General features: G+C 39.2%; 1 protein-coding gene across 1 annotated transcript in view; it reads left to right on the top strand.

Moving 5' to 3' along the window:
• Positions 1 to 4,628: 4,628 nt before the first annotated feature.
• Positions 4,629 to 15,554, top strand: part of LOC124615964 (protein PBDC1) — a 69,139-nt gene continuing 58,213 nt past the window's right edge. The window contains exons 1-2 of the mRNA XM_047144168.1: positions 4,629 to 4,770; positions 4,865 to 4,930. Of these exons, the coding sequence (XP_047000124.1) occupies positions 4,747 to 4,770; positions 4,865 to 4,930 (90 nt within the window). The 5' untranslated portion in view covers positions 4,629 to 4,746. The remainder of the gene's footprint in view (positions 4,771 to 4,864; positions 4,931 to 15,554) is intronic.

The following is a 15,554-nucleotide window of genomic DNA, read 5'->3' on the forward strand; positions in this document are numbered from 1 at the left end:
AGGGGAAACTGTCAGGGCTAACAGCAAAACACTTAATGGGGGTCACAATCACAAGTTGTAAAGTACCAATGGTTACAAGTTACAGAAGAGCAATTTTTAGTGTTGGGAGGGCAGAAACAAAAGATGTTCAGAGACAGGCTGAAAATGGCATTCACATTGATAAAACAGGCAGCCAGAAAGCAAATTTTAATATACACCATTAATGCAGACAGCCTCTGATTGAAATTGAGACATTAAAAAAACTAACGGGAGAATTAGGTTCATCCAGTTGTAATTCAGCCAGTGCACAAAATCAGTTATCCTTATTACATCAGAATATGTGATGGCTAAGGGAAAAGCTTAATGAGTTGCTTATTTGTGTTGAAGAATTAGAGTTGAGCAAACCAGTTGATACAATGTCTCTCTGAAAATTATGTGACCACCAGTATAGATACGTTAAATGCTACAGGATGCAGGTTAGCTTTTTGCCACATTTGCCAAAAACTGTTTTGATTTCAAGAATACTGATATTAATAAATTTTGTTGAGGGCGGTACTTAGAAGCTTGTGCAGCAGAAGTAGTATTTCACAATAAGTCCTTTATAATAGCAAGTAATTTACAGAGCACCTTTATGAAACTTCAATCTCTTCATAAAAAATCGTCTGATGTCCCATCTCACAGTAAAAAACAAGGAAGTAGTAGTTGTTGGTGATTTTAATGTGGATTTATTGAAAAGCTCTGTCAGTGAACAATTATTGCAATCAGTAACATTTGTGGTAAGGTCTTATGGGACCAAACTACTGAGGTGATTGGCCCCTAAGCCTACACACTACTTAATCTAACTTAAACAAACCTACACTACGGGCAGCACACACACCCAAGCCTGAGGAGGACTCGAAACTCCAACATGGGGAGCCGCACAGACTGTGACAAGGCACTTCACACTGCACGGCCACCCCGTGCTGCCAATCAGTAACACTATCATTCAATTTTATTCCCATAGTGAATTTTGCAACTAGGGTATGTAAATGCTCTGAGACCGCTATTCATAAGATCTTTGTAGACAAGTCTAGGAAAAAAAGTCCTGTCACAAAAACCATTTACAAATGGGCTATCTGATCATGACATGGAGCATTTAGTGTTACATGTTGAAATTTGTCAGGATAAAAGACCTATTCAATAAGAGTACAGGAGACTAATAAATCAATCAAAAATGTGAAATTTAGGAGATTGCTCAAAGACATGAAGTGGGTAGATGTTTAGAGTACTTCTGAATGAAAATACAAAGCATTCATTAATAGTGTTACTTTCTCTTTTGAAAATTGCCTTCCCCTAATTGTAACACAAATCAAACAGAAATCTAGTACATACAGTCTCCTTTTTTCCCACATGATATCTTTATTCCTTGTGTAGTCCATGGCTTACACAAGGTATAAAGATATCATGTGGGAAAAAAGGAAATTGTATGTAGTATCTACGGACAGCTCTGATGTTAGCATTGTAATGGATTACAAAGAACACTGCAAAAAATTGAAGCAAGTAACCAGAAATTTGAGTGGTTTTCTTATGAGAAAATGATAATTACATCAGGCAACAAAATAAAAACTGTATGGGATATAGTGAAGACACTCATGGGGCCATAAAGGAAGAGGAACAGATAGCTCTCAAAATAAATGAGACATTGGTAACAAGTGGATGTAGTGTTGCAAACCACAAAGAAGTAGTTTTTTCGTTACTGACAGCTTAGGGTTATCAGGTTCAGTAAACAGTACAATGGAGTATCTGAGACCAGTCTTTATAAATAACTTCAGTAAAATGGAAATGGCACTCATGTCTCCCAAAAAAGGGGCATTCATCATAAAATTCTTAAAATATAAGTATTCCAGTGGTTATGATAATATATGAACGTTGTTAATCAAAGATTACTCATTTGGGCTGAGTTCTTTCTTAAGTTATTACTGTTATCACTCTCTTATCAGCGGAAATTTTCCGGACTGGCTAAAATATGCTGAAGTTAAGCCTGTTTACAAGAACAGGGTTAAGGAGATGCCATCAAACTGTCAACAAACTTCACTTTTGCTGGCTTTTTCAAAAATATTTGAAAAGGTTGTGTTCAAACATCCCCTAGAGCATTTGACTGCAAATATTTCACTGTTTGTGTATCTTAAGGGTTCCAATATAGAGAAAGCTATTTACACATAGAATGAGAGTGTATTTAATTCATTAGATAACAAATTAGAGGCTACTGGCATTTTCTGTGACCTGTCAAAAGTCTTTGAATGTGTGAACCCCAAGCATTCTCTTAAGTAAATTAGAATATTATGGTACCATTGGCAGTGTTGCAAAATGGTGTGAGTCTTATCTAACTAACAGGAAACAAAGAGTGTCACTGTGAAGTAACTGTGAAGCAAGCAGTCAGTCTTCATCTGACTGGGAATTAATTATATGTGGCGTTTCTCAAGGTTCCATTCTCGGTCCATTTCTTTTTTCTTGTGTACACTATTGATCTCTAGTCTGTTACATTGCCAGACGCTAAGTTTGTTTTGTTTGTAGATGACACAAACATTGCAATAAGTAGCTAGTCAAGTATAGATTCGGAAATGACTGCTAATCAAATTTTCACTGACATTAATAAATGGTTTAAAGCTAATTCGCTGACATTAAAGTTTGAAAAGACCCATTATATGCAGTTCAGAACCGGTAGAAGATTTCCTTCCAGAATGTTTTTAACATGTTGACATGCAAATCAAAGAGTTGGACAGTGTTAAATTTCTGGGATTGCAACACAACAATAAATTCAGTTGGAAACGGCATACCGCAAAACTGCCAAAGCAGCTAAACAAGTCTGTATTTGCAGTGGGAATGATGTTAGATGTAGGAGATATAAACATGAAAAAATTGCATACTTTGCTTACTCTTGTTCTATTACACCATTTGGGGTCATATTCTGGGGTAACACGTCAAAATGAGCAAAGGTTCTTAGCGTCCAAAATAAGACTCATTTGTTTAAATTCAAGAACGCCATGCAGAAACCTGTTCAAGGAATTTTGTATTCTAACCCCTGCTTCTCAGTATATTTATTTCTTAATGAAATTTAGTGGTATACATCTATTTCCAACCAATAGCTCAATACATAGTATCAATACTACTAATAAGAACAATCTACATAAAGAGCTAAAATCACTTACCTTGGTCCATGAAGGGGTCCAACACATTTTCAATAAATTTCTAGCAACCATTAAAACTTGGTTTAAGATAAAGTCCTGTTTAAACAGGGTCTGAAAGAATTTTTGATTGGCAAATGCTTGTAGTCTGTAGATGAATATCTTAACAGGGACTGTTACCGAGCTTACAGAAACATGTCTGCTAGATTTCGGTTTTGACATCACTTGGCCACAACAGTCAAGATTAGGTATTTTGTGTGTGATATATTTATTAAAAGTGCATAGCTATGTTTCATTTTGATATTAATTCTACATATATTAGCAGTTCCACTTCATTGTAACCTATCACCTATTTTGGAAATCTCCTGACAAATGATCAGGATAGTGAGCATTAATTCAACTGTTTTACCTTTTTATGTTATACTTTCTGACTTATTCAACACCCACGAGAATCATGTCATTTTTGGATATATGGAATGAGAACTGAGTCCAATCTAATCTAAACTTTGACCCTGTACTGTAGGATAGCAGTTCTTCCAATGGTTGTCGAAATGGTCGCCAGGCCGATTGATATGCCAAACAGTTGGTCTCTTTTGTCTGAGGTCAATATAACCCGAAATATGGCCCCCTGAAAAATTGCATTGAGGAGCGCGGCTTTTGGAACATATTAGTACCATGCCCTGACGTGTATGAACTGTTTGCGTTTTTGAAGATCTATTTCATGTTTAATAAGGAATTATATTTATTCTATGGTTCGTCAAAATGAGTATTTTGTATGTATATCCAATATTCCCTGGATTTTGTTATGTTTAAATAATGCCAGACCTTCTCTAAAATAACAATAAAACTGGGCCAGTATGTCAAGAGATACGGCCCCATCACACAGCTTTCATCGGGCACAGTCCTGGCTCTCAGCAGCCATTACTACAATACATGGATCTCCAGGTCACTGTCATGTACGCGCCTTTTGCATTTATGTTCAGCGTTTAGTAAGAAATTATATTTATTCTGTATTTCGTCCCAGTAAGTGTTCTTTGCGTATATCCAATATTCCCCGAACTGCGTTACGCTCTAATGGTGTCAGACGTTCTTTGAAATAACAATAAAATTGGTTTGCTATATTTAGAGATAAGGTCCGAACACACATCTTGCCCCAGACCCAGTCCTGTCTCGCAGCGGCCCTGACTAACACAGCGATCTAAGGGTCAAATAAAAAGAAAAACAAGTTTTTTTCCCCATACTATGTTGTGGCCTATTTACAACGGATAAGCAAACAAAAACAGTAACATAGCCTACAATGTAGTAGCATGGCAGTATTCGTTATTACAATGATTCCACGAAGCAAGAATGTTAAATATTTATCGAATTCCTGGTTTTTTTAATATTCTGATATTTTGTGCTTATTTAATTTTATCTGCAAAAAGGGAAAATTGCCAGAACCCACTGTAATACCAAAGATATAGAGATTCTACCTCTTTGGTAAGTAGCGTGAATTGTGTGTTGTTTTAAGTGTTAGTTCGGCATGCAAAGAAATTCAGCTGGACGAGACGCTGAAGTGATGTCACAGAGTGGTTAATGGAAGCGGCAATATAAATGAGGAGCAATGGCAAAAGTGTCGGGGAACGTGGTGTGTAATATATAATTGTGTATTGAAAGGATTTGTTTATTTCATTCCTTACCATATTTTTGAAGATGATGAGTTCTCATTTATTTTGTTTTAGGGAGCTGATGAACTGCTAAAGGGAGCTGGAATATTATCGCGCCCAGCGGAAGAATTTGAGAACGATGTAAGATATTTCGAAAATATTTGTCGTCTGAAGTATGTATGACAACACGACGCGGGTTTATAATGCTTCATGTTTTTGTGGAGAGTTTGTAAAAAAAAAAAAAAAAAAAAGTTACTTTTTGCCATTAAACTACATTAAGATGCTGCAGATCACTGTATTGTGTGAAGTACACCCGTGTGATAAAGCTGTCAACCACACCTGCAGCCATCACATACTAAATGTGTGGAAACGTGCTGCTAAAATAAGAACCATATATTTGCGTATACGGTTCGTTGACGGTCATTTGTGAAGTTTGCCCAGGATTTCAAGGCTAGGTTCAGTGGTACTTATCAGATGAATGTTTGTAATACTGAATAGATATAAGGCCTTTGTTTGCATAATTAATTGACCTGACCCCTGTGCTAGATGTCAGGTTGTTCTCTGTAACAATTCTCATTTCAACTGTATAAACATCAAAACTTTGCAGCGACGTGGGCTACATTGCTCAGTGTTTCGTAACAGCAACTCATAGAAGCATGACCAGGGTGTAGCAACGTCTCTGAATTCGAAAGTACATGCCATGGTTCTTTCAGAAGAAGATTTGAACTGTACAATTTTTGTGACGTGTGTTTGTTGGGTACCTGGTGTGCGTCATTCGGTTACCTCAAGGGGTGATAAAGTTGTAAAATTGTTGTTTCTTTATAATGTTCTGGATTTTACGTTGTGGTGATGTACTGATCTGTAACATAGACAGGTGTTACTTTGGTTGAGAATTGTTCAGGTGGCGTGGAAGGGGTCAGGAAACTACACACTCTGGCATTATGCAGATTGTTTCAGTTTCTTCCGAGAGAAGTTGAACTCCATAAATAACTATCAGAGAAAACAATAACTGACTCAGCAAACCCAGAATTACCAATAATTCGAGTTGTACCATTAATCACATGGGAGAATATGAAGATAGTGCATTTCTCAGATCAGTGCATATGCTTACTGGCATGTTATTGAACAAATACACTCCATGTCAGAAATAAGTTTTTAAAATCAAAAACAAGTTTTTTAATCAGTCAATAGCTAGAGCTTTTTAATTGAGGAAGTGAATCATTGTAACAATTGCTTTGAGCTCTTAGACCCACAGTAGGCTTTAGTTTTACTACTGTTACTTTGAGCTTCAATAATTGGTGTAACACAATTGTGTAATGCTGTGTTGAATGATATAAGGCAGTTACAAAATCATCTGACAAGTAAAGACCAATGGGAAATACTTTTTTGTTCACTGAGAAAGCTTAAGTGTGTTCAAAAGTATACATTGTCCAGGTTGTCAGACTACACAGTGATTCAGTGGTGCTCTTTACAGAATGAATATGCATTACCATCTGTCTTTCATCTTCACACTACTACAGGAAGTGTACTGTGATACTGTTTGTAGTTTATTGAAATAGCTCTTCAAATCAGCATTCTAAACACAGTTTTGACCCCCTGATTTACCTCAAATTGCTTGCAGATTTGAAGATGGTGGTAACAACTGGCCAGCTGCTATACTGACTACATGTTAAGGATGGATTTAAGCAAAAAGATTACTGTAATGACAGTCGTCAACCTGACAGCTTCATGTGAAACTGTCGACCATCAAAAGCTGCTGATTATAGGCCCATGATGTGATGTGCGGGAACTGTCTGATATACTTGGTTGGAACCACTCTCAACAGCAGGAGATCCCGTATAGTCAGTCTCTATGGGAGAGCGGAGGGGTAATGGGTAGAGGAATCAGAAGAATGGCTTAGCACAAAAGGAAGCATCCTGACGCAGATACTGTACAACATGTATGTAAAGGAAAAGTCTGCATCAAATTGCACCAGGCAATTCATTTACCCCAACAATACAGTAATAGCAACCTAACGTTAGAGTGCCTCAGAAGTAGAAGAGAAACTGACACAATTATTGAAAAAAAAAACACACACACACACACACACACACACAGTATTAAGATACCAAGTGAAAGTGTGTGCTCTTTAAGTCATTGGACTCATATTTAGCATGACAATGGCTCAAATCTCTGTCCATCCATCCACATTTAGATTTTCTGTGGTTTCCATAAATCACTTAATCCTGGTTTGGCTTCTTCAAAAGAGCTCGACCAGCGTCTGTCTCCAATCCAAGCTTATGCTCTCTTTAATGGCCTTGATGTTGACACTAAACCTTAATACCCCTCTTGTCTATTAAAATGCTAACTGTCTGAAATCAAACCTCAGCAAGATGCAGTCAGCATTTTCTACTCCAGTAACAGCATGGTGAGAAGCTAATGAGGTGAAAGACTCTAGCACTGCTCACAGCTTAAATATCTAGGTTAGAACTTGGATCTCACAGTGATATGTAAACAGAGCTACATAAACACCAAAGCTAAGATATAACAGGAACAGTACCTGTGTGCAGCACATCTCCAAATGCAAAGAAGGCAGACACTGCAGTAAGTGAGTCAGTGTGGATTGTGATGGGATAAGAAGCCAGAACTAGTACAGAATTTCTGTTCGCACATTGACATTTCACCCCCTTCACACCCAACAGGACATGGTGTCAGTGGTGAGAGGATAAAATTGGAAGCCAACCCTGAATGCACAGATCACAGCCCATTGATAAGACACCTCCAATCCAGGAAAAGTTTCATTCGGAGAATGCAGGTCCTTGTGCTTGCCTATCACAAGCACATAGAGGAAAAATGGATGGCAGAACTGGAGATATGCCCCAAGAGCAGAGCCTGCCTCTGGCAGTGAGATCTCTTACCCTGTCTGGTGAAGGATAAAAGTGGGAGTGCTGTGTTGCAAGGCCAACATGCAGAAGGTAGGCTTGTCCCAGATAAATCAGATATTCTACATGAATGTGGCAAGGTACAATGTATGGCCCACTGTCTTATAGATGAATCTTGCACACAGAAGTGCTTTTTGAAGTTAACAGCAAGGCCATTTCAGTCAGTTTTTTTGGAAGCAACTGGATTAAGTGCATACAAGAAAGAAAGTAAAATAAGAAAAACAAAGAAATTGCAACTGAATTCAGGCAGAAAATGAATAGGCTTTTTAGTGTTGGTAAAAAATTGACAAATTAATGTCAGTGGTCACAGTCGGTAGACTACAACACAGATCATTTGAAGGAAATATCACCTATTTCTGTGTTTCAACATGTGAATCTAGAAAACTGGCCGTATTAAGTAGGGATAGTGTTGTTAGTCTCCCCTTCCATGTTAGTTGCTATAGAAAGGTAACTCTGGCAGTGGCAAATTAGCATTTGTAACTACTGAGTTGGGACATTAAGTACTTACAACCCTTTTCGATGACATGATGTAGGTATTGGTGGACTGCTTTCATTTCGTATCATCTAACCACATTCAGAGTATGTGTGTTCTTTTTGGGAAGAAAATATGAATATAGAAACTTTTTCAATTCTACTAACCAGGAGTGCTATTGTTTGTGGTTGACGAGAAAATGTCCAACACCAGGTAGGTTGTACAATGTTCTCTGATAAAAAAAATCTAATAAGTAAAATTTTATTACAAATCAATATGAGGACATTATGATGTTCCTACTAAAACCAGGAAAATTACTAATCCTCAAACTAAAGACTAGAGATCAGTGTTGCAAAAACTGTTGTTAGTATTTCTTATGTATTTATTTTTATTTCTTAAAATAAGATTTTATTCACCTCGCCTCTCGGACAGCTCATTAAATAATATTGGTCCAGGCAGTCATTTTTGTGCCACCATAAAGCAATTTAAGTAATCCAGTTGTTACATAGCACTTTAAAACTGGTACATCAGACTCTTGCATCATAATTTCCTCTACACATTTTGGAATACAACCTGATTGTTACAGTCATTCATTTTGCTTTAGTTATTTATCTAAACTTCAACAGTATTCTGGATTGATGTTCACAGTAGAACTGGCTGGAGACGATAGTTCTGTGCATCAATTCTGCTGCCTTTTCTTTATATATATATAGTTATGATGGATGCTCTTTTTAAATCACTGAGAATAGTTTTTACTTAAAAGCTCTGTGCTAATAGCCTGAAGATGTTAGGCTATCAGATACTCACCACAGTTGCTTTTTTGCCGTCGAAAACTTCAAAAACAGAGGTAATAAAATAGTTGCAAAGTACCTAGAGTTGCCAAAATTTATGCTGTTGCTGCTGCCATTATTACTGCTGCTGATGCTGAAGAAAAATTTGCTGTTGTCACAAGCACCACAGCTTTCACTGGTTGGTGTTGAAGAGCAGCGCATTTCATTACAAGTTCGCTTAGTCAGCACAAAAACATCATGGGGATGATCTCTCAACTCCAGTGGCTGGTGCTGAAAGAGATCCATTAAGCATTATGTGTAGTTTACTGTTAAAATTCCAAGAACATATATTCCAGAAGAGTCGCTGAATATATTGCTTCCTCATATGTATATCTTATAAAAAGACAATGAAGATAAAATTAGAGAGATTCAAGCCCACACACAGTTTTACCTGCAGTCTTCCTTACTGTGAACCTTTCATAACTAGAACGTGAAAGGGGAGAAAGTGACAGTGTTACTCAAAGTTCCCACGAACACAAACACAAGGGAACTTGCGAAGTGTAGGTGTAGAAACTGGCCAACAAATCTTTTTTTAATTTAGTGTTTTTGGAAATTAATGTGCCCCTTAACCCCAATGTAATTTCAATTTCAGAATTTAGTTTGTATTAATGGTTTTTGTAAATGCTTATGGCAGCCTGTGCATTATATATATCTAGCAAAATGGCATTCCCACTAAACACTTTAAAAAAACTGTAGTACACAAAGATAATGAATGAGTACTGTAAGAGTAAAGATTCATACCTAAAAATATTTCATTTGTGATTTCCTGCAATACTTTTCACAAGGATCACAAGTAGTCAGGCAGCATGACTGTACCCATTTGCCTTGATAATGCTTTTCCATTTGAGAAATAGCCTGGTGGAACTGTTCTCCATGTGCCTAGTTTATCCTAACAGGAGGCCAATTGATTATTCACAAAATTTAGTTTAAGTGACATTTTACACCCCTTAAGGCAGTATGATCTCAGTAGTTATTGTACAATATCATGCTAGTTCGCTGCCCCATGGTTTCCTGAAAAGTTCTTGCAGACACTTGTGAAAGACAGCCATTTCATTCTTGCAACATTACTCAACAAATCAAGAAAATGTTCATCAGACTGTAATTCTCTATATTGTGAGCCTGGTAACATTCCTCCTTTATTTATGATTCACTGATCCTTGGAAACTTTTCTCATATGTCAATGAATCTATGTGAAATTTAGTCCACAGCTTTCACATAGGTTTCAATGAGACCCAGTTTAATGTGGATACACATTTTTGGGATCAACAAGATATGTGTGCACCACATTCTTCTGCCCAGAGAATAGGTAAGTCTGAACAGGGCATATTTCTCTCTAATGGAGTTTTTTAGTGACTCTGCTGTCCAGCTCTCATAGAAATTTGCAGTTTTTTGTATGTGCAAGTTGCACTCCTAGAAGAATTGGAATTGCTTGAGATCTCCACATGTAAACGTTTACATTTCTCATGCTGGGTAAGTGAGACTAGCAGTTTAAAGTTCTCATATGCCTCTTCAGATTAACTGCATGAGCAGTTGGAACAGAGCGAAATTTGTTCCCATTGTGGAGAATTATTGCATTCAGGCCAACTTTTTTGGAATCGATGAACAGGCTCCTTTCCTGTAGAGTTAAGTTATGGCTGAGTCTCTCCATAGCAGACTCTATATCGTTATGAAAAACCAAATTGTTTTCCCTGGGGAAATACTCAGAAAAACAGAATGGTGGTTATGATCAACACTCAGAGGTGGTTCTTTCCTTGCAATCAAGAAGCCAAAAGCTTAAGCTGTTGCTCTGACAAATTGAAATTACAAACAAAATTATGGAGATCCCCTTTGGACAAAAAGTGTAACCCATTTGATTCACAGTTGCCACCTCCTGTGGTTTTGTCACTCTATTTGTCTTCACTCATTGTCACGTTCTTTGTAGGCATTAGTATCAGCAGTTCTTCAGTGTGACGTAAAGGCTTTATGGCAGATGCTAAATTTTTTGCACTTTATTTTACAGGTCCACCTTGATTACATAATCTTTTACTGTTCACTATGACCTGTTTCGGCTACTGACATCTTCAGATCATAAAATATTCGGATGTAGTATCAACGTCAAACTAAACGTGTAGGTACATGGTAAGCTGAGCACTAGTGAACAGGGTTCGACAAGAGGTTCGCAAACTTACACAACTTATTGGCCGAACTGCCTGTTTATGAGCCAAAAATATGCTTTGAGAATGGGAAGAGTTACCCCAGAATATAATACCATACGACCTAAGCAAATTAAAATAAGAAAAATAGACTAATTTTCGTGTAGAACGATCGCTTACTTCAGATATTGTTCGAATAGTAAAAGTGGAAGCATTAAGTTTCTGAACAAGATCCTGAATGTGGGCTTCCCATGACAGCTTACTACCTATCTGAACACCTAGAAATTTGAATTGTTCAGTTTCACTAATCATATGACCATTCTGCCAAATTAAAACATCGGGTTTTGTTGAATTGTGTCGTTTTGTGATTTAGCGTTAATTTATTTCCTACAAGCCAAGAACTTATGTCATGAACTGCACTGTTTCAAATGGAGCCAATGTTGCACCCAGCATCCTTTACTACCAAGCTAGTGCCATCAGCAAACATAAGTATTTTAGAATTACCTGTAATACTAGAGGGCATTTCATTTATATAAATAAGGAACAGGAGTGGCCCCAACACTGACCCCTGCTGCGCCCCCCACCCCACCATTTGACCAATCCCCCAGTCAGACCCCACATCACAGCTATTTTCATCACTGTGAACAATGACCTTTTGCTGCCTGTTGAAAGTAAGAGGTGAACCAATTGTGAGCTACTCCCTGTATTCCATAATGGCCCAACTTCTGGAGCAATATTTTGGAATCAACGCAAACAAATACCTTAGTTTAAAAAAATGCCAAGCATTCGAAACCTTTTGCTTAATCCATCCAGTACCTCACAGAGAAAAGAGGATATAGCATTTTCAGTTGTTAAACCACTTCTAAAGCCGAATTGTACATTTGGGCAAATTATGTGATATAAAGTGATCAATTATCCTTACATACACAGTCTTATCAATAACTTTAGCAAACACTGATGGCATAGAAATAGGCATAGAATATGTTGAGTGTCTCCATTCTAAGACTCATTGCCTTATGATGGTGAGCAAAAAAGGAATGCTGGGACCACTACATTTCTTCCCTGGGCATGTATGCTTGCTGGTCGGTGTGGCCGTGCGGTTCTAGGCACTTCAAGCTGGAACCGCGTGACCGCTACGGTCGCAGGTTCGAATCCTGCCTCGGGCATGGACGTGTGTGCTGTCCTTAGGTTCGTTAGGTTTAAGTAGTTCTAAGTTCTAGGGGACTGATGACCACAGATGTTAAGTCCCACAGTGCTCAGAGCCATTTGATGTATGCTTCTTCATCGCAGGTTTGGTCCAAGCTCTGTAGCCACCTGGGCTGCTAGTGACAGTCAACTGTCTAGGGTCATAACCTCTGAAGTGCACTGTGTACTGATCCATTGGTCCTTGCAGTACGCCTCACGCCACACTTTGTGATGGCATCTGCGTCTTCTTCCTATCCTGCTGTCTTTCTCCAGCAGAAACGCCAAGTTGAACAGATCTCCCTCTGTTTCAGCCCCCAACAAGCTGAACCCTGTAATGAACCCTTCACTAAATGGGAATTCTTGCAGGCTCTTACTTCTCCACATGACACAGCCCCAGACCTGGATTCCATCCACAGCCAGATGATTCAACATTTGGATGTTACCCAGAGGCAAAATCTGCTTAGGGTCTTTAACTGCATTTGGCTCACAGGTACTTTCCTGGCAAAGCAGTGTTGTCCCTGTTCTTAAGCCCGGGAAGAACATGTCATCTCTCGACAGCTACCACCCGATTAGCCTAACGAATGTACTTTGTAAGCTGCTAGGGAGGATGGTTAGTTTCCAATTATGTTGGGTACTCAAACCTCGGGGCCTTTTGCCAGGACGGTTCCTTTGAAAGGGCAGGGCAGACTTCCTTCCCCACCTGTCCCGAAAACAGTGGGACCAATGACCTCGCTGTTTGGTTCCCTCTCCCGAATCAACCAATCGGTGATCCTCCTTTCCCCCATGGACTATTATTCTCTTCTGTTATCTCATAGCCAACTGCTGGTTGATAAACTACTTCAGAAATGTAAATATTAAGGATTTCTGTGTGGTTTGCAGTACACTGATGCTCATGTTCTGTTGGAATTTGGTGCACCTCTGACCCACTATGTCTCTACTGGTTGCTGACACATGTGCCCCTGGATCCAACAAAAACTTACACTTCCTCTCCCTCACACACTGTTGCTCATCATACCTCTGCATGTGTACGTGTTGCATCTTATTTCAACAGGAATGGCTTCCAGTGGTCTTCAGGTTCCCTCTTGTATTTAATGTTTGCTTCCTTCCTCTCTGTATAATCTTGACAGCATTGTTGCTGCGCGTGCTTTGTACACCCACATCTCATTCACAGAGAACATGCCACACCCCTTGACACATCGATCTATTCACATTCCATCGTAATCTATGAGCTGAATGGAGGTCCTTAGTACTCGTGTGCACACCCTTGATATATCCGGTAACAAGCCTCTTAAGAATCTTTGAGTTCCCTTTGCTTGGCGTCCTGCTGCAAAATTCCATTTACTTGTTTACTCAATCCAGCTCATATGTATGTATGTTCAGTTTCCTTACTCCGTCAGCAGGATCCTCTGTCTTCCCCTTGCCCCCTTTCGATAGCACTCAACCATTCCCAGTGTCAGTTCCTGGTCATGTTGCTCTGACAGGAAATGAGGCCACTGATGCTGCAGCCGAGGCTGCAGCCCTCATACCTCAGCCTGCTAGTTCTTGCATTCCCTCCAAAGATCTGTGTGTTGCTGTCTGTCAGCAGGTGATATCACTTTGGCATCATCACTGATCCTCCCTTCATGTGAACAAGCTCCAGGTTATTAAGTCTTTCCCAGTGGCTTGGACGACCTCCTCCCAGCTCTCTCACCGTGAGGAGATCACTTTAACTAGGTTGCGTATTGATCATTGTCTTTTTAGCCATCACCGTTTAGGTGGTGCTCCCCCACCACTTTGTGTACATTGCGCTCAACTTCTGACGGTCTGCAATTTCCTGATGGAGTGCCCTTTTTTAACTGCTTACATTCTCGTTTGTGTTTGCCGTCTGCATTATCAGCTGTTTTAGCGAGCAACGCATGGGCTGTCAGCCACGTTTTATTCTTTTTAATTTTTAGTTCTGGACATCCGTTTCTCAATGGTGTGTTTAACCGACCATTTTCCATGTCCATGTTTTTAACTGTGTTCTCTTCCATCGATAGGGATTGAGATGTAGTTGTTTTTAACTCCTCTTTGCCTTCATGTTCTACAGTTTTGACAAAGGTGCACATGATCCTAATTGTTTTTGCACCATAAAACAAAACAAACTATTCCTGAGAAAATCTCGAACTATTCTGCTTCTGAATCTGTGCAGAAGCCCCTGTTTTTAGTGGTCAAACATCTTTGTTTTCCTCTGAGCTTCCATGCATCTTACAGAGGTTTTTACCTCTCATGCCAGATATAATTTGGCTTCCTGCTACAATCATCAATGCCCACCCACATTGTTGGGCCCTCCACGAACATCAACTCCTCAGACTACCTTTCAGTGGCTAATTAGGCTAGTGGCTGATATATATGTTACAAGGTTTCATGCGCAGAGTAATGCGATTTCCTCATTCTTCACTGCAAGCTTTTTCCATAAGTCCATATCATCTGCTTGCTCTTCATTGTGCTACTTCTTTAACCAATCATTAATTACCAAACTGAAGAACAAACAACATATTATTGTGCCTGATCATCATCTATCTAGATTACATATAGTGCTTCGCAACAAGAACAAAATGGTGGCACATAAAACAAGGTACTATACTGATTCAGCACATGATGCATAATCCCCAAGCAGATTACACTGTGATCATCTAAAATGCTCCAAATAATGGTCATTGCTGTTCCCCGAAAACTCAGACACATCAGCTAAATCCTCTGGCCTAAACAAATTAACTCTCAAGTTACGGCGACACATTCTCCTAGACTACCAAGTCTGTTGCACACACCAAGAGTAACTAACAGTTTTTCCACTGACCCACTATGTCGACACAGCAGGTTGTGATCTAGACATCACACTGCATGGATGACACACCCATACTGCCCACTGAAAATGATGTCACCACTTCTGATGCTAATTTGTGGCCAACCCCGGGGGTTGTAGAGTGGCCACATTGTCAGAATGTCGACTGGCTGAGCGTTGAGTCTGGATGGCAGGCCAATAAAAGTCGAGAGAGGAGCATCTGTCAAAATCAGTAATATGTTTTCTATTTATACATCAGAATTTCATTGATACGGGGAAGTGACAATGTCCCTGCCCCTTGGAAAGAGGACTGCTAGCAGACCAGTGGGCTGCTAGTGACTCGCCATTTGGCTGCAACATGTGCTCATGCCCTGCTTTGGTGACACCTGCACCCGGTGCCTGGCATGCACCCTTGTTGCATG

This window comes from Schistocerca americana, chromosome 1, assembly GCF_021461395.2.
Source record: "Schistocerca americana isolate TAMUIC-IGC-003095 chromosome 1, iqSchAmer2.1, whole genome shotgun sequence".
In the NCBI taxonomy this organism is placed as follows: domain Eukaryota; kingdom Metazoa; phylum Arthropoda; class Insecta; order Orthoptera; family Acrididae; genus Schistocerca; species Schistocerca americana.